The sequence below is a fragment of the Chroicocephalus ridibundus genome, chromosome 12, assembly GCF_963924245.1.
Source record: "Chroicocephalus ridibundus chromosome 12, bChrRid1.1, whole genome shotgun sequence".
Classification (NCBI taxonomy): domain Eukaryota; kingdom Metazoa; phylum Chordata; class Aves; order Charadriiformes; family Laridae; genus Chroicocephalus; species Chroicocephalus ridibundus.
In genome coordinates this window covers 12399375-12425674 of record NC_086295.1, presented here as the reverse complement: position 1 = coordinate 12425674, position 26300 = coordinate 12399375, and the positions used below count along the sequence as shown (strand labels likewise).

Sequence of the window (26300 nt, the reverse complement as noted above, 5' to 3'; positions counted from 1 at the left end):
GCACGGTCCCAGGTAGCTGTGTCAAGCTCTGCGATTTGTGCTTACTGCTAAGGAAAACTGCCTCTGAAAGCATGTTTTGCAAAATTTGGCAGTAGGTAACTGCATCTTTCTGATGTTCCTGTCGTCCATCTGCAGCTTTGTGTATAACGTGTCTCTGCTGGACAGGGTTTCATCCGCACTTCAATTGCGTCTCTTAAGGGCATTTGATGTTCCATCTGAATCAATTTTCTGAATGTCTGGTACCTTTTTCTGGCTGCTTCCTCAAGTGCTTGTTGCCTTGAGCATTTTCATCCTCACTTATGTGAATACTTGATGGTGGACGTTCTCAAGGCATTGGCCTCGTTCATCACTATGTGGAGCTCTTTTAGAGGTCGTTTTCACACCGTGTCGGTGTGTGAAGAATATGTGATCCAGAAGTATACCTTAGGAGCACTTCTCCCACCTTGTGTTACAGCAAGTTCATTTCCTTGAAATAACATATCCCTGAGGTATACTCTGGGTTTTTATTCCCAAGAATCTTTTCTGTTTTCGTTCCACTTGAAAAACCCTCCCCAAGTCTACCTTCCTGAGCCATGCTGGCCGCCTTAGACAGGTTTGATATGGGATTTAATCAAGGAAACTTGATGAGCATGATTTCTGCTGAAATCAGTAAGGCAGCTTTCCTAATAGGCAGCATTTTCCTTGCTCCCACAAAACCATGTGTGGAACATTGCTTTAGGACGAGGAGCTACCTTGGGCAGTGTTGCTGTAGTGTTTTTTTGTGTTTAAAACCAAATGAGGTTGAAAAATTGGCTGATCTTAGGAGACTCACTTTTAAGTTTTGTCTTAACTGCTTCTGTATGAGGTGTAGGAAGGTGGGGGTGGGAATGGGAATGGTTTGTTATCTTTTTGCGGCAAACTTTCTGATCATTTTGGGCTCAGAAACCACACCATGGACCCCTTGCAGCTCTCCCAAAAGGCACGATGTGCTTCAGCTGTCTATTTAAGCCCCTACCTTTCTAGTACTTCTTTTACATGCGTCCTTTACAAAAGAACAGGAATGGCTAGAAGAACAAAATTTCTCATCGAGTAAAGACCAAAGCGATAAATCTTAAAAAGCCATGGCTGAAAAGCAAGACTGACAAACCTGTCCTGTAAAGTAGTAGCTACGGTGAATGATCCCCTCATTTTTTCTTACAGGAATAAAAATACGCAGTCAGAAAGCGTAACCTTTTTCTGGCTGGGAGGAGAGGCGAATGGTTTAGATTTATTTTGCTGGAAGGAGCTTCTGGGTGGAAGAACCTAGGCCTGTGTTTGACAAAATATTTAGATTTCTAGCTTCTAATTAATTTAAACAAAAAACAATCATTAGGAATGTAAATATTTGGGATGTAGACTTCAAATGTCAATATTAGTTTCTTATATCAACATAGTTTACTGAAGCCTTCTTCCCAGCCAGGGACTGAAATCTACCATGCAGGTTTTGTACTGATAGCTGGGATTGCGCGCGTTGCTGTTAAAGATGTCACTGAGCTTCGCATAAGAATAAGTCAGATCTGGTGCTGCGGTCAAAGGTGGTGCCTTTCTGACTATACTGTGTCCCATACAATTGTTGTTGTCCTAAATTATCGATGCACAAGCACCAGTGAAGCATTTTGAGTGTTTTCTAGCAGAAGCTCTTTTTTTCCTCTATACAGTGCTTCTCTTCTGTACTGTGACCCTGGTATCTCGGTAGGGATGAAGGGATCTGTATTCGTGCATCGCAATTCCTGAGATGCCTGCAGTACGCGCACGTCTCTTCTCAACCACTCATGCCCCCAGAATGGGACTTCTCCATAGGGCTGGCACTAGAGGGAAGCTTAAACTTTTTTTTTTTTTTTTTTTATTGTCATGGCTGCTCAACAAAGTTGTCTGGGCAATTCAAAGACTGAGCGCCGTGACAGGTTAATGGTCTTCCAGTTGATTAATCGCTATGGTAAAATAGCCTTTCTCAGCAGGGAATCCTGTGCCAGCAGCATGTAGCAGTAATGTTCTGGGAATCATGACAGAAGCGTAGAGGGGAGGGGAGGAGCGTGGGGAGGAATCGGTGGCTTGGGCACAGGGAACTGGGAACTGGGGGGAGGATACTGGCCTGGTGGGACCCCTTTTCTCTGTAGATGGATTGCTGACCCTGTGTATTTGTTCAGTTGGAATGTGGGATTGGTGGCGCCTACCTTGCTGTGATGTGATACCTAATGCATCATTTGCAAAACATTTTTACAGGGGTGCTTTAAGGCAAGTTTGCAGTTTTCCTCTGCTGCTCTGTTTTTCTTCAAGTATGCTTTGTTTTACCCAAAGAATTGGAATGAATTTAAAATGACAGAGCCGGTTTCAGTCTTTCTTGTCCGAGCAGGTTTGTTCTCATTTAGGTCATAAATGAACATCTGTTTCTTTATCTCTGCCCTTAATGACATACTTGTCCACATCTGAAAGCAGCTGCATAATATACTACAATTGTTTGGCTTTGCTGAGCTGGCATCCTGGACCTGCTGTTAGATCACAGCTGACTCTAATTCGGCATGATCCTAGCTGTTTTAGAAGACTGAATTCTTAATTTTTCTTAAGTTCTAAACTTTTTCAGATGTGTGTTTTTTGTGAAAAGAGCAGCAAATGGGAGGTGAGGACTGTGGTGACCCAAGGTGTTCTGTTCATGGACATGGCTGTGCTATTTTTAAAAAAGGGGAAAAAAAATAATAATTAAATGGTTACAGTGCATTGAGTATTTGTACTTGGTCTGTGCCCAGCAATGCAATGATTGCTTGCTGATTTTCTATAGCATACTCTTACACCCACATAGTAATAAAATGAAGATTAGGAGTTTAAAATTGTATTGGTTCATATTTCTCTCTTGAAGGTGGGAAGAAGAGCGCTACCCTGAAGGCATTAAATGGAAGTTCCTAGAGCACAAAGGTCCTGTATTTGCTCCACCATATGAACCTCTGCCTGAAAATGTCAAGTTTTATTATGATGGTGAGTTAATTTGTGTTTCCACTTGCTGGGAAGAGAAATAAACATTCTCAGGGTATTGTGGCATTCTTCCGGGGACTGAAGGGATGAGGAGGTGGTTTTGTTTTACTGGTTAGCTTAAAAGACGTTCCTCAACGGCTAAGTGAAGGAATGATCTGTAGAAGTAAAGGAACAGCCTGCTGAATTCTGCTTCAAGCAAGTTGACGCAGAGATGAACTTGTTCTCACTCTGTTATGGTGGTAAATCTCTCAGGTTTCTTAACAGTATGAGAGTGCCTTATGCCTGAGAGTAGCAGCATATAACCAGTAGAAAACATAATTGTAGCTGTTTCATTGCTGGTCACCTCTAGACTTGCTCTGTGTTCTTTAACCTTATGAGTTGCAACTTCATCATCTGTGAGGAAATTTGTGATCATTTGGTGGCATGAGCATAATAAAAGACAATTGAATTTTGATACAGATGATTAGGATCTTGTAGAAATGCACAGGATGACCCTGGCCTCGAGGATGCAACCCTCTGGTCTAAGTCATGGTCCCACTCACTAACTGTTGTGTGGTAGAGCTAATTGGTGTGGGATTCTAATATGCTGGCCTGACTGGTTGTTAGGGGCTCATGTGGAAGGGATTATATGATGTGATGCCTGTTGGAGACCAGACTCAATGACCCGTGTGTTTCCTTTTAGTCCTGTGATCGTGTTAAATGAAGGATCAAACTGACCCAGGATTGAATTAAGTGGGAGGCATTTGAATGGATGAAAATGTAGTTTTTTGGTGAAGGGGACATCTGCATATGGGTCCGTTCCAGGAGCAACGTGCTGTTTTCCTGTGACGTGACATAGTGGTTTTAAATACTGAGAAATAGATGGCATTCATTTTCAGCAACAATGTAGTGAAATAAACATTTTTTGTCCTATTAAAGGCTGTCTCCAAGCAAGCATAGTGATCAGGGATGTCTACGGATTTCTTTCTTAGGGTTTGATGAGAGCTTGCTACACAGTTGGAAATTTTCTCCCTCTGTTGAAGAATGTCTGATCTCTCTCCTGCTGTCTAGAGAAGAGGAGAGAGGCAGATTGCACTATAGCTGTCCCTTTGGTGCAGGCAGCAATAAGCTCCTCTTCTGTCTAGCCATCTATTTCATGAAACCTCTAGGAAGTGCAGGGATTTTTGCAGCCTCCGTCGTGACAGAAATTCATCAATAGGCTCAACAATTACGGAATGGGCAGGGGGTTCTGGCAAATTAAGCCATGACATAAGTCTTCCTTGAGAAACTAAGGAAAAAAAAAAAAAAATCAGATGTCAGCAGCTGCCGAGAGCTGCTGTCTGTGCTCAGAAGGCGTTGTCTAAATTCCAGATTATCCTAGGATGATTTGTAGAGTCCAGTAATCACGCGATGGCTGGCCAGCCAGCTGCCAGGCTGCGAGCTCTCTCTGGAGGGATCTGTCCCTCGCCCAGCGGTTGCCTTGCGGTGAGACTGCCTGTTTTCAGCTCACATAATGACTGCCGGAGCTATTGTTAGCGCCTGCAGTGCCAGACTTGGTGAAGGAGCTTGAAATGCCAAAGCCGTCTTTTTAGGGCTCGACTGTATGTTTGGGTGACTGTGGGTTAACAAGCTACTGCTCATAGCCCAGAGGTGGCTTGAAACTGCGTATTTTTCTGTAGCTGTGGCAAGGTAAGAGTGTAGGTGGTGGCAGTTTCATTTCAGTCATGTCTGTGTTGTCTCTTCTTCTTGGTACATCCCCCAGTTGCTCTCTGGGTTTCAGTTTTTAAGTCAGGTAACTCATATTCACGCCTCTGCAATAAGTCTCTCTTTTTTTTTTTCTTTAAATGTCCAGCCCCGTCACTGAGAGCCTGTTCAGACCTTTGTAAAAAAACATGAATTTGAGTCCGATTAAATATATTCTAAAACGATTAGATAAAGGTGATTGAGCCGTCAGCTATTTGGGAAAAATGGCAGTCATTTTAGCCCCATAACATGTTACTAACTCGATAGCGTCTTTCAAGCTAGACTTGCAGCCTGGAAAAAACGTTTCCCTTGCTGTCTCTCCCTTCCCCCATTTCCTGTTATAAGCAAACAAATGCTGTATTTTAGGTTGCAGCTTAAAAATTGGCAGAGTTACTGTTGGTTTAATTTAATTGTGGAATATTCTCAGATCACTGGGAGGACCTTTTGCTAAGAGTTTATAGATCTTCAGGCTTTGCGGCTGACTCCCATGCTTTAATTTTGGAGATGATGCAACTTTTGAAAACATGTAGTAAATCAGAAGCGTGGTGTTTTTTTCCAAGAGCATAGAATCAACAGTAGTGTTTCTTGTATTGACTTTTGTGCAGTGAAACGGTCATTAAAAAATCCACAGGTGTTGACTGTCTGCCAGCCCATTGGGACTTTAAATATTTCTTGCAACTAACTGGAGATGTGAGCTGCATGCAAAACCCTTCACGGGGATCACTGGCACCTCGCGCACCTCACGTGTTGTCAGGAATGCAGTCTGGACCAAAAAGACGCTCAATAGGAACGTTAGATGTCGAATCCACAGCTTCGATGTTGCAGCAGCCTCTTTTCCCTTGTGTTTTGAGGTCTTCCCTTGCAGCAGTTTCGCTTTGTGCTGCAGTCTTGCAGATAAGCTGAAATGCGACCTCTCTGTTCACTGAAAGCTCAGCCTTTCTTAAAAATAACTACCTTTTGCACCTGATTTGGGGACGCAGGAGTGCATTCCCACGGCAAAGGGAACGATTAGCAGAACGCTGACACGTTTCCCTGCAATGAAGGGGAGTTAAGTGTTTGGCATCGCTTTCCAGCCTGTTTGTGGTGTATCCATAGGAAGGGCTCTTCCTGGATAGAAATAGCTAAAGGCGAGAAGGGGTGTTCCAAAGCAGAGTCCCTCTGTGGGTGGAAGAGGAATACAGAGACTGTATTTCCCATACGTCTGAGTGCCAGAATACACAATTTAATAAAATCCCTTGCCTCTTTCACTTCAAACAGCAGTATCTCCCCAGGAGCGTACACAGCACCGGGGAGTCTCAGCAGAGGGTTTCCTGCGGGAGGCCTTTTCCCCTTCCTGCCCTGCGTCTCTCAGACCTGCCTGGCATCAGGTTGCTATTGCTTTTTTTAAATGTTTAGATTCCAGAGGAAACTTTTTTCAAAATGTTTATGATGGGAGTCAAGCAATTCTGCTCCTCTGTTTCCTTTGTCCATCCAATTTGCTGTACTATGTGACATTTTTAAGAAAAACTTCTCTGTGGTAAAAATACAGTGTCTTTAAGGTAGTTACTATGTCCTCTTTCTGGCTTCAATTACTGTTTACCATTTTCTTTAAAAAGAAAACCTTTCTTTGTAGGTAAAGTCATGAAGCTGAGTACCAAAGCAGAAGAAGTTGCCACATTCTTTGCAAAAATGCTTGATCATGAGTACACTACAAAGGAGATCTTCAGGAAAAACTTTTTCAAAGACTGGAGGAAGGTATGCACGTAGTTCTGGGCTGCAGTGACTTGCAGGCATAGCCGGGGTCTCCTCAGCACTGGCCACTGAAAAGGGCTACTGGTCCATGCACAGGAAAGGTAGCTTAGGGCAACTAAAAGCTACTTCCGATTGACGCTTCCAGTCTGTCCTGTAATTTCACCAGGAAGGACCCTATCATAAGTACTTTTCTAAACCAATGAAGTTGGACTTCTTCCAGCCAAATTTGCTCGTTATGCCTTGTTGAAGAGCCAAAGGAAGCCCCTTCCAAAGACCTAAAACTCAGAACATCGCCTCAGTCATCAGCCATAAAATCAAACCTTTAGATCAGTTGATGGGTTACTGGATTTTTCTCCCTATCCCTCAACAGTCCCAGCCGCTGTTGAGTGTGAGCGCGCTTTGGGAGGTGGTGCAGCATTGCCCAGCGCTTGCAGAGATCAGGCCGCTGGAAGGCCAGCACTCCATACTCTCTGCTGCCTGTCCTTTTCTCTTTAACCTTAGCTGGAGTGAGCATGTGCAAGAATTCGGGGATTCCTGGGGGTTTATTGTGAGAACCTGTCTGTTGTTCCTGTTTAAACTGCCTGGGGTAGGGTAAGCTCTGCTATGTATGAAAACTTACTAGGTATGAAAACTTAAAAGCGCTGCTTTCTTTCTGCAAGGAAATGACCTCTGAAGAGAAGAGCACTATCACCAACCTCAGCAAGTGTGACTTCACCCACATGAGCCAGTATTTCAAAGCTCAGACGGAAGCTAGGAAACAGATGTCCAAGGAGGAGAAACAGGTACCAGAGGGAATTCTAGGAGGCTTCTTGATTCTTGGCTGGCTTGTAAACATCTTCGTGTAATCATTCCTCTGCCTGCCTTGCTGTTTATAAATCAGTGTTTACTAGCTTTCAAATTACTACTTTTCATGTTAACTGTAGGAATCTTTGCTGTGCAGCTCATGTAGGGCAAAGCCCTGTGTTTACGGCTGAATCTTGGTATTGATAGTGCTAAGGCTCCTGATCCTGCTTAAGTGAAGAGAGTCAGAGGTGCTACCTCCATGGGAGCCGTGGTCCCTGGCCAGTAACGAGCAGTGTGCGTACTCAGTTAAAGACAGATTTTCATTTTAGAAGCTCCTTGGGTTTGGAAGGCAAAATTGGGGATGGTGGAAGGGATGCAGTGGTGACATTAGTGAATGAAATGAGAGAACAAATCTTAAATAGCAGGTAATGCAGTTTTCTGAATAAAGAACGAACTTTATTTGCCAGTAGCATGGCTACAGTGGCTTGTGGGGAGAGAATTAAATAGTTTTTAGATGACTGAGACTTACTGCAATGGAAGTTGGAAACTTGGCCCAAGTTCTCAGTTCATCTTTTGCAACACAACAGTAATTGTCCTTTGAGCGAGGGGCCTTTTAGCCTGGAATTACGGCCTTTGGGGTCAGAGGGGTCCCACCAAAATAAAGAGCCCGTGTCTTACTGCTGTTCCCATCTGATAAACATGTGGGTCAGTCCTTCTCAGTCCTGTCTGTGGTAGCTGTCATTACAATGGAGCAGAAGTGGCTTTTTCTGGCCAGTGGCGCACCAGTGCTGTCTGTGGGTCAGATGTTTTATTTTGAGCGGCAATGTTTTTATTTTTCCTTCTGTGTAATTAGAGTTCAAGCACAGAAGTATGCAGTGAAATCTCAGCACATTTTTACTTAGGAGACTGTGTTCTGCTTATGAGACCGTTTGCTGACACAGGCTTGACATGTGGCAGACTGGAGACATTCCTCTGCCTCCTTTCTGATGCTGACTTCAAACACAGAAGTCTTGAGTTTTTATATATAAACAACAAAGATGTAAAGTCCGGTGGAAGTCAAATGCTGAATATAGACTATAAAACAGCAGTACTGTGCTGGGGCTGCCCTTGTAGCTGTGGTATGTGGATAAAGGTAAATGCCTCTGTTGTGGCAAAATTGTAGCTGTCTTCACCAGCCCTAATCTGTTTCCCTCAAATACAAATTTTAAGAGAGTTTTCACATGTTCTTTCCCTTTTTCCAGTTTGTGCTGCTTGCATTTTATGAATGTTTTTCTGGACAGTCTGTTGCTCTCTTGTGTTGATACAGCACTTGACGTGGTGGGGGTCTGGTTTTAAGTCTTGGCATTTAGAGATGTCTGTGTATCATCTTTGCTTTTGGCTTTTTCCAGAAAATCAAAGAGGAGAATGAGCGGCTATTGAAGGAATATGGTTACTGCGTGATGGACAACCACAAGGAGAGGATTGCCAACTTTAAGATTGAACCCCCAGGTCTCTTCCGAGGTCGTGGGAACCATCCCAAAATGGGCATGTTGAAGAGACGCATCATGCCAGAAGACATCATCATTAACTGCAGCAAGTGAGGATTGGGTGCTTCACACACACCTTGGCTTTGCTTTCTAGCTAGGATAGCTTCTTTTGTAAAATCCTGGAGCCAGACTCTTTTCAGTGGTTCCCAGTAACAGGACGAGGGGTAACGGGCACAAGCTGGAACATAGGAAGTTCCGATCAAACACGAGAAAAAACTTCTTTACGGTGAGCACTGGAACAGGCTGCCCAGGGAGGTTGTGGAGTCCCTTCTCTGGAGACTTTCAAGACCTGCCTGGATGCAGCCCTGAGTGATGTGCTCCAGGTAATCCTGCTTTAGCAGGGGAGTTGGACTAGGTGATCTCTAGAGGTCCCTTCCAACTCTTAAAACTTCCGTGATTCCATGATCCGATATAGGTTGATATTCAAGCAAGCAGAAATACGTATGCTGCTTATCTTATTCTTATATAGATAAGAAACTTAGTCGTACAAGCAACAACTGAACAAGGCTATCATGGGTTTCATGTAGAACTTTGTCAACATATTTTCTTCCTCGTGCCTACAGCAGCTTAAACAGTCTTTCCTGCTAGTATTGCCAGAAATTAATTTTCTTCTAGGTAGGTTGCCCTACTTTGTCTTCCTTGATGTTGAAGGCTAAGGTTTGGTGGGCTTCTCTTCAGTCTTGTCCTGATAAGTGTCCACAAATCAAAGCTAGTCCTAGCAGCGTGTCTTCCTACCGACAGTATAATTCTTCAGCAGATACATATTGATTGCAGTTACATTTCTGGTCTTTGTTCAGTTTGATTCACTTAATTTCCTGCTTGTGGAAATATGTAATTATGTTGCTTCATGTTGCCTCATTTCTTTCCCTGTGCTTTCTTTATGTGATGTTATTTATCTGTTTTGATACTGTACAAGTCTCTTTAAATAGTTTTTATTTGCTGTTTTGTAATTCTTTGCAGGGATTCCAAGATCCCTTCCCCTCCACCAGGACACAAATGGAAGGAGGTCCGGCATGATAACAAGGTTACCTGGCTGGTGTCATGGACTGAGAACATCCAAGGCTCTATCAAATACATCATGTTGAACCCTAGCTCAAGAATTAAGGTAAAGATCTAGTTTAAAAAAAAAATGTCATATTGGTCATGTCTCCAAGAAGCAAACTCTCTCAAGCTGTTGGCTAGGAGAGAGATAGGAAGTAAAGCTTCTTTAGTAAAGTAAGTAAAGTAAAGAGTAAAAGCTCTTGCTGTTTCATCCTACACTGACATCATTGTGTCATTCCTAGTAGGAATCCTTTACTCTGTAAAGGATTTACTCTGTAAACCTATAAGGAAGCAATTTATCCAAGAACAGACTTGCTCTGGGGATAATTTACCTATATTTGCCATAATTTCCTGTGCCTGATCCTGTAGTGAAGTTCTTGCCATGGGTTGCTAATGAGTCAATTGTAAAATGAAACCAGGTGGCCTAGATGATCTCTAGAGGTCCCTTCCAACCCCTACCATTCTGCGAAAAACATGGCCAGGCTACTGGCTGAGAAGGCGCTCGTGACTGAAGGAAAACAAACCCTGCTGTGGGAGCAAATAACCAGTCAGTGGATCAATTCCATAAAAGCAATGATAAGTAGCCTCCAGTTTCGGGGGTAGGATTTAAGTTCCTTCTTGTGAAGTCTTTTTTTAAGAGATCTTTTTCCTGGATTGGAAAAGGGGTTTGTCCTACAAGCGTAGGGAAAAATCTCTGTTCCTTGTGAATTTGTGCCCTCTTGTTGCCATGGTTTGAATATAAAATAATGATGATGAACTGTTGGTGTTGCTTTTACGTTTTATGGGTGTTTAATTACACAGCTGAAAGAACATAAGTGTCATCTGAATAAAGCAGAGGAAATCATTTATATGTTGAGAAGCATGGAAGACATAATGTTTTTTGTGTCTTTATAGTCGCTTCTGTGGAAGCGTTTAATATCATGGAAATCTGAATTACCTACAGCTGCATGGCGGCATAGTTTGAAGCTGAGCTGTTCAGCAGCAAAATCTCAGCGCTTTTGTACAGCGAGACCATTTGCCACACACAGACTTGCAAAGCCTTGAGGTGCAGATTGGAACTGGTCCTTTGTCTGCTTTCTGCTGCTGACTCTATTCCAACTTTCTCTGCAGGGCGAGAAGGACTGGCAGAAGTATGAGACAGCTCGGAGGTTGAAGAAGTGCGTAGATAAAATCCGAAATCAATATCGAGAAGACTGGAAATCCAAAGAGATGAAAGTACGGCAGAGGGCCGTGGCACTGTACTTCATTGATAAAGTAAGGCTCGTTCCCCAGCATAACTCCTCTTACCTTTCCCCTCCTGCTGGGAATCCTGTCTGTCTGTTCCTAAGGCGGAGTTGAGCCCAGTTACTAAGGTATCCTGCGACTTCCTGGTGGGCAGGCCCCCGGCTCCTTTTCCTTCCCATTACCTGGAATCCAGAGCAATAAACTATTGTACTGAACGTGGCTATTTCAGGCAGCATTGTTTTAGTTCAGGCAAAATTCACAGCGTGGTTCCAGAATCGCCCAGTTGGATTACTGGGAAGTTTGCGTGGGCCTTTTGTCTCCAGCTGTTTCAGTTTTCCTGCTGGGAATTTCTGCTGGTTTGTCACCTCTTTAGTTTGAGGTCACAGTCATGAGGTTTCATAATTATGCTAATTTTTTCACCACAGCATAAAGAAAACTGCAGTTGTGTTGGTGCATTTAAAGCTACTTAAAACCAGTTCCCAGAGAGCTGTTGCCCTGGTAGTGTATGGTGTCTTGACCAACTAAATTAACAGTTTTCACTCAAAATAGTTTGATGTAAACCAGGGAACTTTGATTTGAATAATTGTGGTTTCTTATGAACACTGAAGGTTTTTCTTCAAAAATTAAAAATTGGTTTAGCCAGTACTGTTAAAACACATCTTTTATGCAGCCAAAGGTAGCCTTTTGATTATTTATGTATAACCCAAAGTGTTACATGCTAGTGTATATGCTATATAAAGTGCGTTTACGTAGTGTGCAGTGAAGAGGTAGGATCATAGAAGATGAACAACTGAACTTTATGACTTCGTGTCAGGTTGAGTTCACACGGACGTCAGTTTTGAAACGGATTTCCATTAGTCAGAACTGTCTTACAGTTTGAGCTACTGAGCAAAAGTTGGTAAAACATCTTGCTTTAAACTTCTCTTAAAAAAAAAAAAGGTATTCTCGTTGATTGATAGATTTGTGGCTTTAGTGTAGGGCTATTTAAAACAGATTTAAAGAGAACTTAAGAGGTTTTTTGCTAGAATTTTCTAAGTGTCAATTTTATCCACTCTTTCTCTTCTCTTACGGACACTACTGATTCTCTGAAAGTGTCTGAAAGTTTCCAGCATCTGTCTATTACTGGGATGGTTTGAAATGCTTACCTCTGTTGTCTTGATATAAATGTAGCTTGCCCTGAGAGCTGGTAATGAAAAAGAAGAAGGAGAGACAGCTGACACCGTGGGCTGCTGCTCTCTGAGAGTAGAACATATCAAGCTGCATCCTGAACTGGACGGCCAGGAATACGTGGTTGAGTTTGACTTCCTCGGAAAAGACTCCATCCGATACTACAACAAAGTCCCTGTTGAGAAGAGGGTAAGGCATCTCCACAAACACATGCACAGACAGAATTGCAGAAAAACGTGGTCAACACAGTTTTGGTGGCAGTACCAAGGTGCCTTGTCACTGATACCAGATACCTAGCCAGAAAATAAGTCAGTTAATGTTCTGCCATTTTTTTTGGCAGTGCCGTGGAAGATAAGGCTGCTGGTGGTGTGACACAACCCAGCAGATGAGATATTTAAACATCTTACTGCTCTTCCCGGTGGTCTCAGTGTCAAGAGTTGGCATAGCATAACTGTAACAGCTCTGTTAGATGAGTTTACTGGGTCTCGTGCTGGTCAGCAGAGTTGGGTTTGTCACCTGTAGATGGTACAGTTCATTACACTATGACAAGTAATAGCATAAAAGGTTCTGAAATACAGTGCTGGACGGCACTGTTAGAGTGGCAGTTCAACTTGGGCTTTCCTGATGCTAGCTTCTGTCACTGTGCTTATGTTCATGTTGGAGCTGAGCCCTCACTGAGGCAGGTCTTAGTCTTGGATGCTCCAGAGCAAACAGGGTAGGTGTGCTGATACTTCTGGCCGGTGAACCTGTGTATCTGCCAGCCAAGACATCTTTCCCAGGCAGTGTTAATTCCTTTATTTCTTTATCAGCCACCAATTTCAAATCTGCTGTGATCTTGACCTCATTCCAGAATAAATCCCCATCCAGCAGTGGGAACCTGGAGGGCACTATCCAAAAAGACTATTGTTTTTGTGGGTGTAACAGGTTTGCATCTGGCCCACCTCTCCGCAGTCAGCACAGTATTGGATACCACATGTGTAATACTGTGGTAATTGTAACAAGAGTCGGCAGTAAACGTTGGCCTCTTGGGGAACAAAATAACTGAAAAATCCAAACTATGGCTGCTATAGAAATAAGCATGTGCTAGAATTCTTACTTTCTTGTTTAAAGAAGAAAACATTTTTCCAGTTTAAGTGTATTGTTGTTGGTATCTCTTGGTGTTTCTTCTTCAGTGCTTACAATGGGGAATTGATTATTGTGGCACTAGAAATCTTTGTATATTAGGTGTCTATAGAAGAACATGTGTTGTTGAGAAGCTGGGGTCTGGGGATTTGGAGCACGCAGAGCTGGGATTTGTGGTCTCTATATAATCAAAGATGCTTTGATTTTTCTCCCTGCCCCAGTGAGAATTGTTGGGGGTGGAACTGCATGAAACGTTTAATGTAGCAATGAGAATGGCTGCTTTTTGGTAGCTTCACTCCATGGGAAATGGCTCAGGGGTCTCTTTGGCTGGAGTAATGACGGAGAGCAAGGGAAAGGTGGTAGCTTTGGGGTCTCTTTCTCTGTTAGGCACCTAAGCCAGAGTAGAATCAGGTCTCCTGCAGTCTTGATCTAAAGGAGGAGGATAACTTGGGAGGATAACTCAGGTTGCTCAGGAGAAACCCTCAACACAAGCGTTGAGAGATGGGCCTTTGCCTGCTAGGAAGTAACATCCAGCGTCGTTCACTGTTGCCTGAAAACAGTTTAGGTGGCTCCCTGGCAGTGTTGCTTCCTTATGTATTAGTGCTACCCAGTGCTGTCTGGTCTGTGTTCCTGAAGTTACCGGTTTTCTTTTCCTGCAGGTGTTTAAGAATCTTCAGCTGTTCATGGAGAACAAGCAGCCTGAGGATGACCTCTTTGACCGCCTCAATGTAAGCACATAGTTAATGGTGAGGGATGGTGGTAGAGCACCATGAACTGGCTCACGCGGCACCAGGCAATAACGGCTGCCCTGTTCCAGAAATGGTTTCAGCGGCAATTTTCTTTCAGAGCTGGCCAGAGTGGTCTAAAAGCAGTGAGAGTCTGTCTCAATCCAGTGTCTCTATTGTCCACTGTGCCCGCAGGTTCCTGAAGTGATGGGCTTTGGTCCTGGTGAGCCTGGCTGGCTCTGACTTGGGGAGGTTTTTTTCAGAGTTCAGAGAAGACAATGGCGTGAGGTTTCAGCTTTTCAGATGCCATTCCCATCTGCACGTTTGGCTCTATGGGAGCACTGTGGTGGTTCAGGCACTTTCCCTGGGGTGGGACAGGCACCTTTCTACCTGTTGGGAACCAAAACCTCCACACTGAAGAAAAACGTTTTTGGCCACTTGTGGTACTTGATACCAGTTTAATACTTGTTGGTTCTTTGTTCCCTTTTGCTGTGGTTTCAGTAAGGTTGTGGCCATTCTGTTGTGGTCAGGTCTGAGTTCACTGGGCTTCAGCCATGAGCTGCAGGTCTTTTGTCAGCAGTGTGTCCAGAGATTTCACAAATGCTGTGGTCAGTTCTAGTGCTGACTGTCTTCTCCTTTCTGCTTCCTTAGACCAGTATCCTAAATAAACATCTTCAAGACCTTATGGAGGGACTGACAGCCAAGGTATTCCGTACTTACAATGCCTCCATCACGCTACAGCAGCAGCTCAAGGAGCTCACTAATCGTAAGTCTTGTCCTTGAAGCTCTGAGGGAAACAGATCTGTACCCTGCAGTACAGACCTGGCTTCCTCGGCTTAGCCACAAGTTTTGTATCCATACACCACTTCCTCGTTGCAGTTCTCTCAGTGCTAATGTCAGACAGCTGAGGTCTGACCAAAAATTTGCTGCCAAACAATCTTTTGGGGTAGTTGCCCCAGTTGGGGCAGGGCAGAGCTGACTTGTGAGCTCAGCAAGGTGTGCCGCCTGCTAGTTTATGCCTGTCCTTTACCAAATCTCTTAATTGCTTTCTGTTAATTGTAAAATGCAATAGGTGGCAGGCAAGGCAGATGCATCTGTAACAGCCCATGTTTCTTGGCTGCTCATTCGCAGCCTCTCTGTCGAGCTCTGCTATTAGCAACTTTACAAAGTGGGCACATTGGATACGTGGAGCCCAACGGAGTCTTGAGCCGTGTGGTCCTGCTGTCCTCTGCTCTGAGCATGGATGTGCTTCCCCTCTCTTGAGTGGCAAATGGTGTCTTTGTTGCTATTGACGAAACTGTCCCAGAAGGAGTTAGGGCTCAGAGTGGAAGTGGTCTAATTGCAACTGTAATTAGAGTGTAGTGTTGAAACTGGCCCATCAGAGGGGAAGGTCAGTTCTGCAGTGACTCTGAGCTTGCAGAGGTGGTGGGACACTGGCTGGGGCTGCACAGCCCTGGAGAATCCACTTGTTCACAACCTTTTTGTACTTTGCAGCGGACGACAACATCCCAGCAAAGATCCTTTCCTATAACCGTGCCAACAGAGCGGTTGCCATTTTGTGTAACCACCAGAGGGCTCCGCCGAAGACCTTCGAGAAGTCCATGATGAACCTGCAGAGCAAGGTACCTCCACCCTTGCCCAGCTCTTGGGTTGGGGCAGGGCTCCAAGTGCTGCATCTCAGGAGTCATGTTTCCTTTCACTTGGGGTGAAACAGAAGCAGAGCCTGCTTTTCCCTGTCAGGAGTTGGTTAGTGCTGCTTCAGAGATGGAACCTCCTTGGAGAGAATTAGTGAGCTGGAAGGGACACCTTTCAGTCTGAGTCGTCTTTTACTTGTAAAGACCAAGACCAGACCCTTTTTATCTGCCCTTGATCCCATAGCTATGTGTTCTGCTGCCATCGAAACTTCAGAGCAGCAGTCTCTGGCTCTGATTTGTGGCCCCTGAAGTACCCAGAGCGGGCATCCACTCCTGTTGTGTGAATCCCAAGCCACTGTCAGTGCAGGCTGTGTACATGGTACATTATGCCCCTCTGATTTGACCTCTTCCTTTGCAGATTTGTTTCTGGTGGAGGCCATGAGGTCCAAAGGGGTTTAGGTCTGTTCCTGGTCTGGCTTTAGAATAACCTTCACAATAAGGACTTCTGGTTTGGCGCTGCAGTGTCCCCTGCTTCTGTAACACCTAACATGGCTGCCATCACCCTAGATCTTAGAGCTTGGGGGAGGTTTAAGGGCAATGGTTGAACAGGGGCTGCAAAATGCTAAATCTCCCTGAATCCTAAACTTACTGGAGAAGAACTGCCTGAAGCCTTAACAGCTTTCAGCCTGTAGGATTTGGGGCAAGAACTGATTCCTGGTGAGGCAACAGGGATCATCTTTCCATGTTACCATCAGAGGTTGGTACTGGCAGGACACAGCGGGATGCGGACAAGCTGCCTGGAGGGGCTGTTGACCAGTCCCAGGCCAAGCCTTTTCCTTTGCCTGCTTGGTTGTAGCTGTGTGAGAAAGCTCCCAGCGACACCTTGTCTTTGGAAATCAGTGGGGCCTTATTTTCTGAGGGGAATATTTCACCACACTAGGCTTTGCAGCAAACTGAAAGGCCAATGGCCTGATTGTTCTGCAGAAGTGGGTCTGAGCACTGGTAGATTCTGAACGTGGTCACAAACTCACTCCCTGCATCGTGCTGCCCAGGGGTGACTGCCACAGTTGTCAGCAGCTTGTTGACAGTGCTGCTGTCTGGTTTTGCCTCTCCTAGATCGATGCCAAGAAGGAGCAGTTAGCTGATGCCAGGAGAGAACTGAAAAGCGCCAAAGCTGATGCCAAGGTCCGGAGGGATGAGAAGTCTAAAAAGTAAGGCTGGTGTTACCAGGCTGTGCAACGCTCCCAGTACTCTCAGCTCCAAATGGGTCCTTCACCCTGTGTTCTGTTTCCCCAGCCTGTGATCTGGGAAAGACTTCCTCAGGCTTTCTTGTCCCCTCTTTATTCTGTGCATGAAGAAACGGCCTTCAAGCTGAGGACTATAGGGCGGTCTGACACCGCAGTTCCTGATGTGCTCACTAGCATTAGTCTCTTCTGTGTCAGCCCTCTGAGCTGAGCATGTTGGTGCTCAACCAGCCTGTTGCCTGGGACCGAGCGGAGCAGTGGATCCAGTGTGCAGCATCGCCATCTTAATGGGGAGCCAGGAGCTGCACAATTGCACATGCGCTTTCCTGGGTTCTGCTCTGCTCTGTTGGAAGCCCGCGGTGCAGACCATGCGCTCGGACTCTGCGTGGGCTCTGCAGAACAGCCACAGGGGTGCTGAGTTAAGGGAGCTCTGAAAGCAGAATCACAGCGTGATTATTACAGAGGGATAAATGGGCTGGTTTTAAAGTGGGTGTCGCATCAGTACAGTTCAGGCTGTTGCTTCCAACCCTTTAAAACAAAACTGCTGCTTAAGATTAAGATTTCTGCTCTGCCTCTTTGAAAATGTCAGTTCTTAATTGCATGTGCTGAGTGTTTTGTGTCACCATCTGTGCTGACACAGCTGCCCCTTGTGGCTGGTGGCATTGCTTACCTTGAGCAGAATCCCCTTGGGTTCCCCCAGTGCTGCCATCTCAAGTCAGCAGGGCATTAGGCACTAAATGCTTTGATTCTTTCCCACCCCAGGACAGTGGAGAGCAAGAAGAAAGCAGTGCAGAGGATTGAGGAGCAACTGATGAAGCTGGAGGTTCAGGCTACAGACAGGGAGGAGAACAAGCAGATCGCTTTGGGCACCTCCAAACTGAACTATCTGGATCCCAGGATCTCTGTTGCTTGGTAAGCATCTGCCTGGGGTGTGCTGGAAGGAACCACCCTGTCACTTGGATCTTGTCCCCCCAGTGTGGCTGAGAGCAGTGCCCCTGTGCTGCCAGAGACCTCTCTGTGGCCTTCCCTTGTATCTAATGGTTTCAAGAAGATATGAGAGTCTCTTGAGGCAAATGTAACGCATCAGCCAAAGCCAGCAGCACGCTGGGGGGTGATGGGTTGGAGAACCAGGGTGGAGCATGGGGAGGCTGGTGGTGCTCAGCTGGGTGGTGTGTCTCGCAGAGGAGCAGAGGTGGGAGAGCAGGGCAGCGCTGCGCGGCCAGGGGTTGAATCTTAACAGCATCTCCTCTCCTGCAGGTGTAAGAAGTGGGGGATTCCTATAGAGAAGATTTATAACAAAACCCAACGAGAGAAATTCGCCTGGGCTATCGACATGGCAGAGGAAGACTATGAGTTTTAACTTGTTTTTAATGAGCTGAATTTTATGGGAAAAAAAGGGGGAGTAGCCTGGTTTTTAGGGAGATTGATAAACTGTGAGCCTTACTTGTCCTTAGATGCTGGGGAAGGGGGAGGAAAGGGGCAAGTGAGCATCAGATACAACAGCCAACATCTTGCAGAAAGCGTAACCTGGAAATATCCTAAAGGAGCTGAGCCAGTTGTCCTATGGACAACTTATTTAAAAATGTTTCAGAGATCCAAATTCTAGCTGTCTGGTTTGTGTGGTTTTTCTCTTGAGGCAGGGCAAGTGGATGGGGGATTTGTCAACCTTCCGCCAGGCAAATTCACCATCACACTGAGAGCGTGGGAATCTTTAGCTACTGTATACAAAATCCAATTATATTGGTGCGTTTTTACAGTTAGGGTTTTGCAATAACTTCTATATTTTAATAGAAAATGGACTCCTTAACCCCTGCCCTTCCCCTCCCCCTCCTGCCCCATTTCAGAATTTAACAAATAAACAAAATTTAAGAAACCCAACGCACCTGTTACAGCTGTCACTATAGTCATGGAAATACCCAAATCTTTTTTTTTTTTTAATTTGTCACTTGAAACAGTCGTGGCATTGGAACATGAAATACAAATATCCACCGCATTTGTTCAGAGCAAAGCGTGATGGGAAAATCGGCCTCCTGACTTGAGTGTTCCTTTTTTTTTTAAATGTGAATTTTTATTTCTTTAATTATTTTAAAATATTTAAACAGTCGGGTTTTTTTTTTCTTCTTGATCTTAAAGATCGTGTAGATTTGGGGAGGGGGCCGTGCGATGGGGAGACGCGTGCGGAATTTGAGGACAAGTGAAATTGGCAACAGATGAGGTTCCCATCACCCTTTGTTCTGAACATGCTCTGTATACTTCAAGAATATCTACTTTTTAGGTTTGTCAGACTGTTTTACCTTTTTTCCCCCCTTTTTTTCTAAGCCCCACTCCCCTCTTTTACTTGAAAGATTTTATTGTGTAAAAAGAAGTTTCACAGGTCAATAAATTTCGAGGGAAATGAGCATCGGTCCAAAAAGGAAAATAATCAAGATTTTAGGGCTTTTATTTTTTTCTTTTGTAATTGTGTACAAAAATTTTAAAAAAATTAAAAAGCAGAATTTTAATGTGAAACCTTTTTTTGCTATAATCATTAGTTTTAGAGGCATTGTTAGCGTAGTGTGTGTGCAAAGACCATTTCCTGCAGCCTTTCCTCAACAAGTATCTTCTATTTTTATCATGAATTCCCTTTTAATCAACTGTAGGTTATTTAAAATAAATTCCTACAACTTAACTGAGTGTTGGTGTCTGTCTGTTCTTTCACCTCGGGCCCTGGGCCGTGAGGTCCCCTAGGTCGGGGGGGAGATGGTGGGCCTGGCAGCCCCCGTACAGCAGGCGCTGCCTCCACGGCGAGATGCTTGAGCCTTTCTCGTTTGAGCACGAGGACGTTGAGGCCATGGCAAGGGCCAGGTGGGTTGGGATTGACCCAACAGTTGTGTCTTCATAAGGGGTGAGTTGAAAGCGCGCGGGTTCATAATGATGCTGGGGATGTGACATGAAGCACTTGGCCATGGCTGGCTTTTGGAAGGGATGACACCTTCCACAGCTGCTCGCGTTGCCCTAATGTTTTGAGTAACTCATTGCTGGTTGCTTGTGGTGAGTCGTGGTGACTCTGTGGTAGGTCTCTATGGTCCACGGAGCCAGGTCCTCAGTGGATGGAGGAGTTGGTCCTGCAGCATCACAGCGTGGGGTGTTTTGGAGCCCTGGGTAGGGGCACAGAGAGCTGACCAGGCTGTCCTGACAGCCTGTGATCCCGCTTGCTCGTGAGCTGCTGGGGCTTGAGGTGGTTCATCAGCTCACCTGGCTCCCAGATCCCTCGTCTCTGCTCCCCCCATGGCAGCATGCTTGTCAGGGCTGGTTTGTGAACCCCCAGGGGAAACCGCCTTGAATAACCTGCTTAAACATCAGCTGCCCGACCCTCCGAGCACTGTGAGTTATTGGGAACACCAGGAGCGTGGTTTTGTATTTGGGGTCCCTTCGAGCATCCTTGGGCGTGGAGGCCATTGCTCTAGTGAAATGGGGAGCGACCTGAGGCAGCAGGAGCAAGGGACAGAGCCAGGCTGGCCTTGGGCAGGGAGGAGAGGTGGCATGGTGCTAGCATGGGCATGGTGGCCTCTGTGGGTTTCAGCTCACGTTCCTTGAAGGAGGCTGCTTTCGTGGAGAGCCTGGACATGCTGTGGCTGGGTTGGGGGGTGTGGGCAGGGGCTGGTCTCCCCTGGGCTGTACAAGCTTGGGATGCTCAGCTTCTCCTCGCTCTGATCCTTTGTGCTTCAATCCTACGTGAGCAGCGGTCACCACAGGTTGTGGTGCAAGCCCACCTTGGCATCGGTCCGCTTTGCCTCCCACGGGTTGTCTTCTCACCTGGCCCCGGGAAAACCCCTGCCCGGCGCAGAGGGATGTGGTGAGACCTGAGCTGCTCTTCCTGGCGGGGTTTCTCCGCTGCCTGTTATGAGCCCGCAGCCCTCAGGCGGATGGGGTGAGAGCAGCCCCTTCTCCTTCCCCTCCTGGCTGGGCAGTGACTGGTGATGAGGCTGATGGATGCGCCATCTCCCTGGCACCGGACACCAGGACCCGATGTCCTTGGGGAGCCTGGAGCAGGCACGGGCTGTGGCTCTTCCGTGAGCACCTCCCAGGCACCCCGATGATGGTGCAGAACTCGCTGGGCTCCCGAACCCGGCCAGGGTGGCTGCAGGGCCGGGCTCTGCCGGCCCCGAGCAGGGCTTCCCGCTCCCCACCGCCCACCCCCATGTTTTCAGGCGCTTTGTTGTGGCTGCAAAAAAAAACCCAAACCCTGGCAGTTTGGCAGGAGTTACCGTTTACTCTCTGGGGCCTTTCCAAGGTGCAGCGAAGAAAATGCCAGCGGAGAGGGAAAGGGGCTCATTGTGCTCTCGACCTGCCCCATGCCTGGAACAATGCCGCCCGTAAAAATATCCTTTCTATTTATACAGCCCTCCCTCCCCGCCTTCGGGCCTGGCCAAATTAAATTCCCATATTCTCCGCTGCTGAGCAGGGAAATGTGCTTCTCCCCCTGAACGCCGGGTGCTTCCCCGCTGGTTCTGTCCCGGGCAGGGACCTGAGGAGGATTTAATCCGTATTTTCGTCTGTGGCACAGCAGGGGCAGGGCCACGCATCCCACACTTTAATCGGAGAATTCCCAGGTCCCCTTGACGTGCTGTGCGAACAGAGAAATGGCCACCGAATGTGCCCCATCCCGTTTTGCGTCCCGGGACCACAGCCTGGTCCTCGTCTGCCCCAGTCCACCATCCCAGCATAGTTTTCCTGCTCCGCAACGGGGCTTGTGTTCGGCAGCGAGGGAAACTGAGGCAGCAGCGATGTGACCAGCGGAGCGGGGCAAAATTTAGGTTGAAACTGGATCTTGTGCGTTGCAAGCCCGTGGATGGGGCCCAAGCTGCAAATCCCGCTGGACGCAGCCCCCTCCCCCTCGGAGCCTTACAGGATTTGGGGCTTGGAAATTGAAACCAGGTGAAGTCAGGATATTAGAAAAGTGTGGGCTCCCCTCGGAATATCGGGGAGAGGGAACCTGGAGCCTGCAGCCGGTTTCCCATCAGGTGCTGGTTTGTAATCCGGAGGGATCTTGCAAGAGCTGGAAGGAGCAGGAGGATGCCGGGGGCGGGGGGGGGTACGGCTTTGCCCTGGCTCCTCGGTGAGCACGCAGCGGGCTCCGCGCCAGCATCCGCAGCGGCTCTGCGGCCCCGGGCGGGTCTGCTTTCCATCCCCAGCACAAAAAAACCACCCGCCTTGCGCTGCTCTGTGTCTGCTCACACCACCCCGGGGCCGGAGGTAGCTCGGCACCGCGTTCCCTGTGGATTTTCCAGATCCTGCTCTGCTGCAGGGCCGGGGGGAAGCTCTTCCCCCACGGTGATTTTTCTCAGCCCGGGGGGCTGGTTTCTCGTTCGCCCACCCCAGGGCAGCGCAGAACGGAATAAATGGCGTGGTGCGTCTCTCCCGGGGGTTGCAGGATGCCATGTACCGCTCCCTCGGGTGAGGATTGGGCACCGCCTCTCATCGCACGGTCCCCAGGGTGGGAGAGGGATGCCTCCGTTCCCAGCCGCTGGTGTCGGGGGGATGCTGGGCTGCGGGGACCCCGCCGGGGTGGCCTCAGGGTTTTGTTTTCCTGCATTTTGCTCCCCAGCCCTTGAGCAAGGCCGGGGGCTGTCCTCAAGCCGGAGGTCACCTGGCCTTTTTCCTGCTGCCTCTTCCCAGGCGGAGGATGCAGCTGCTCCGCGAATCCCGCAGGACACCGGGGGGTCGGCGCCCCACGCTTCAGGGGTCCCGCAGGTGCGGGGGCCAGCATGGAGGGGAAAACCCCTTCTTCCAGAGGTGTTTGCAAAGGGGGACTCTCAGAGCCCACCCCCTTCCGCAGCCCCACGATGAACACGATCCAGGGAATTTCTTCAAAAATAAAATTGTCTGACCCACTGCAGACCAAAGCTCGGGTAGAGCCAGGCAGGATAACGAGAATAGGATGGAAGTCCCTGCTGTCCTGAAGGACCGGGGACGATTGCCCGCAGCAAAGATGGTACTGGAGCCGGGGCCGCGGAAGGATGCTGGCAGGCAGCAGGCAGACCCAAATCAAACTGTGAAATTCCTCGGCGTGCAGCGTCGCGGACACGGAGAGTTAACGCAAGGCTAAGACAGCGTTTGGCCAAACTCGAAGAAGAAAAAATATCCATCGCAGACACCTCACCGCAAACCACCGCCTCCATGCGCCGGCCACCCGGGGCTGGGGACCGGCCGTGACGGGTGCCCTCCATCAGCGAGAACAGGCGGCGTTTGGGAGTGAGGGAGTTACCTTTATTTTTTTGCTTCTTCGATGGCCACGCTCCCTTCTCAGGTTTTTGCCCTCAAAAACAAGGGTGTGCCCATAACGCTCAACTATTTTAAGACCACTGGGAGCCGGCCGCTTCCTGCCGGTCCCGAGCGAGGCCGTGTCACAAGCGAGGAGCTGCTTCTCCGCCCGGAGCACGGGGGCTCACCCCGGGGGGAGCGGGCAGAGGGTCCCATGGCCGGTGGCCGCGGTGTCACCTGGCCACCGTGGGGCTCCCACCGGCAGCTCTGCCTCCGCTGAGCAGGTCCCCAGCGTCCTGTCACCCCTTACGGTGCTGTCGTACACCGGTTAACTTTATAAGGTCAGGTTCAGGTTCTTACCCCAGTGCGTTTGTCCTTGCCTGCCTTTTTAGTGCCCAGACATCGGGTAGGACCCGAAACATCCATGAACCTTGCGGGGCTGCCTGTGCGTGCGCGGACGTGCGGGGATGCGCTTGTGCCTGCGCCTTTGGAGGCGGGTGGAGCGGTGGGACGGAGGGAGCTGCCCCCATTGGGGGTGCCCTCGCTCGGTGACGGGTGCCTCATTTCGCAAACCATGTTCCTTCCAGACCCACCCATGGGCTGGAGGGTGAGATAAGGGCTGCTCAGCCGCACGCTGCCTTGCCATGGGCCTGCAAACACACGTGCATACATGTGTGTGTATATCGTAGCCATATACATCTATCTATACATTTATATATAGGGGTACATCCCCTCCAGCCTCTCCCTGTAGGAAATCCCTGCCTGCGCTGCCATCCTCACCTTCCTCCTGGCCAGCATCGCCTGTCAGGGAGGGTGATGGACCCGCCACCGCACCCCCGGTGTTTGCACCGGACCCGGGACACAGTCCCCAGACCCGGGCAGCCCGAGGGCACAGCCCACCCTGATGGGGAGGAGGGCGTGGGGCGGCGGGGAGGAAGGCCAGCAGCGCAGAAAGGGAAATTGCAGGCTTTAACCACACGAATGGAGCAAACCGCCCCGAAACGCTTCCGAATTCAACCGCTTATCCCCTCGCTAACCCTGCTTTTGTGTGGCCTCCCGCTGGGGTCGGAGAGGGGCTGGAGAGCCCCCCCACAACCCTCGGCTCCCTGGGGGTCCACATCTGCCTGGGGACAGGATGCCACCGGCCACCCCGCAAACCCGATCCTGCTTCCCCTGCCGGTACAGGTCCGGCCGTGATTTATGAGGAGGAAGCCGCAGCAGCCAGGCCAGGAGCCATGCCACAGAGCCAGCGGCAGCCAGACGGAGGGGACTGTCCCCAGGAAAAGCCACCCTGCTTGGTCTGTCCCAGGGCAGCAGGGCTGGGGATGTCCCCAGGAGGGCAAGGAGAGGAGAATGGCTCCTGGCAGCAGCTGCTGGCCTGGCCTGTGCCCTCGTCATGTCCGCGTCCCTGCGTGCGCCCACTCGCCCTGCACAGCCCCCACACGGTGGGCACGAGGGGTGGGGGGGCAGCGGCGGGAGCCTCGGGGGGCTGAGCCCCCCGTCCCCATGGCTGTGCACCGAGTGCTGGCCCATGGGATGCGGTGCTGGGGGATGCGGGGGGACCCCGCACGTGCCACACCATGGGGCGTGTTGCGCACCCGCGACCCCACACAGACCTGTGCTGTGGAGTGCCAGGGGCCCGTCGTCCCCTGTGCTGCGGGGTGTGTGGCACACCGGGGACCCTGGGACCCCCGGCGTGCTGCGGGGTGCAGCGTACCCCCAGTGCCCCAGGAGCTCTGCGGGGTCCACGGTACCCCAGTGCCCCACAGGTGCTGCAGGGCGCTCCCAGTGCCCCAGGAGCTCCGTGGGGTGCAGGGTACCCCCAGTGCCCCAGGAGCTCTGCGGGGTGCGGGGCACCCCCGGCCCCCCAGGGCGTGCTGCGGGGCACAAACCCCCGCCGCCCCCCCCCCCCATCCGTGGGGCGCACCCACCGCCCCCCCCCAGCGCGGGGGTGCGCGCTGGCACTCCGACCCCCCTACACTGAGCAGCACCCCACCCTGCCGACCCCCCCCAAGGCGGGCCGTGCTGCGGGGTGCGCGCACCCCACGGGGACCTCCCGTGTCCCGTCCTCCCCCCTCTCCCTGCGCGGGGGCCGCGCTCCTCCCCGCGCCACCGCCCCTTTCCCTCCCTTCCCCTCCTCCTTCCTCGCTCCTCCTCCTCCTCCTCCTCCTCCCCCTCCTCCCCCCCGCAGCCGGCGGGCACGGGGCGCGGCGGGCGGCGCTGAGCGCTCCGGGCGCTCCCGCTCCCCCTTTGTTCGCGGCGCTGATGGCGGCCGGGCCGGGCAGCGGCCCCGGAGCCCCCAGCGAGGCGGAGGCAGCCCACCTCTGCCGCAGCTTGGAGGTGGGCACCGTCATGACCCTTTTTTATTCTAAAAAGTCGCAGCGACCCGAACGGAAAACTTTCCAGGTGAAGCTGGAAACGCGGCAGGTCACCTGGAGCCGCGGCTCCGAGAAGATCGAGGGAGCCGGTGAGTGCGGGCGGGGAAGGGCCGGGAAAACCGGGGGGGGGGGGGGGAAGGGGAGGAGAAGGGCTGCGGATCCCGCGGGGAGACGGGTGCGGGGAGGCCCCGGCCGGAGCCGTCCTGGGAAGCCGAACGGGAGGCTCGGTGGGGAGCAGAAAAGGGAAAAAAACCACCCCAAACTTGTGCCCGGCATCCCCCCGCGGAGCAGGTCGGGGATGGGGGGACGGGGGACGGTGTCCCTGCCCGGGGGATGCGCGGGCCGGGTACCGCCATGGCCGCCCCCGGCGCCGCCTCCCGACTTTCCGCATCCCTCCCCGGCATCGAACTTCCCCCGGGATAAACTAGGTGCCTTTTCCCCTTGGCTAACAGCACCTCAAAGCCGTAAAGGAGCCTTAAAGGGAGACAGGATTAGTTCGAGCCCACCTGGGAGCAACAGATGAGCTGAAACGGAAAGGGCAAAAGGCAGAAAAAACAACCCCAAAATATTGTAACGTAATTCCCTCCTCTTCCCTTCTCCCCTTGGCGCATCTGCCCCTGCGTGATGGCATGGGGGCCGATGGAGCACGGTCAGCCTAGGGCCGGGTCCCGCTCGCCCGCCGGGCACAGCATCCTGCTGGCTTTGGTTTCCCGCGCGTGGCGTGGACCTCCCGCGCCAGGAGGGCAGGGGAAAAGATGCATAAGAAATGTGAGCG

General features: G+C 49.6%; 2 protein-coding genes across 5 annotated transcripts in view; both read left to right on the top strand.

Moving 5' to 3' along the window:
• Window positions 1–19577, top strand: part of TOP1 (DNA topoisomerase I) — a 70028-nt gene extending 50451 nt beyond the window's left edge. The window contains exons 9-21 of the mRNA XM_063349996.1: window positions 2873–2988; window positions 6320–6441; window positions 7098–7220; window positions 8610–8797; window positions 9708–9852; window positions 10899–11042; window positions 12183–12368; window positions 13961–14029; window positions 14678–14792; window positions 15521–15648; window positions 16777–16871; window positions 17667–17816; window positions 18162–19577. Of these exons, the coding sequence (XP_063206066.1) occupies window positions 2873–2988; window positions 6320–6441; window positions 7098–7220; window positions 8610–8797; window positions 9708–9852; window positions 10899–11042; window positions 12183–12368; window positions 13961–14029; window positions 14678–14792; window positions 15521–15648; window positions 16777–16871; window positions 17667–17816; window positions 18162–18264 (1684 nt within the window). The 3' untranslated portion in view covers window positions 18265–19577. The remainder of the gene's footprint in view (window positions 1–2872; window positions 2989–6319; window positions 6442–7097; window positions 7221–8609; window positions 8798–9707; window positions 9853–10898; window positions 11043–12182; window positions 12369–13960; window positions 14030–14677; window positions 14793–15520; window positions 15649–16776; window positions 16872–17666; window positions 17817–18161) is intronic.
• Window positions 19578–25342: 5765 nt separating this feature from the next.
• PLCG1 (phospholipase C gamma 1) overlaps window positions 25343–26300 on the top strand; it is a 51475-nt gene continuing 50517 nt past the window's right edge. For all 4 annotated transcript variants that reach the window (XM_063350430.1, XM_063350428.1, XM_063350429.1 and 1 more), the window contains exon 1: window positions 25343–25614. In XM_063350430.1, the coding sequence (XP_063206500.1) occupies window positions 25413–25614 (202 nt within the window). In that variant the 5' untranslated portion in view covers window positions 25343–25412. The remainder of the gene's footprint in view (window positions 25615–26300) is intronic.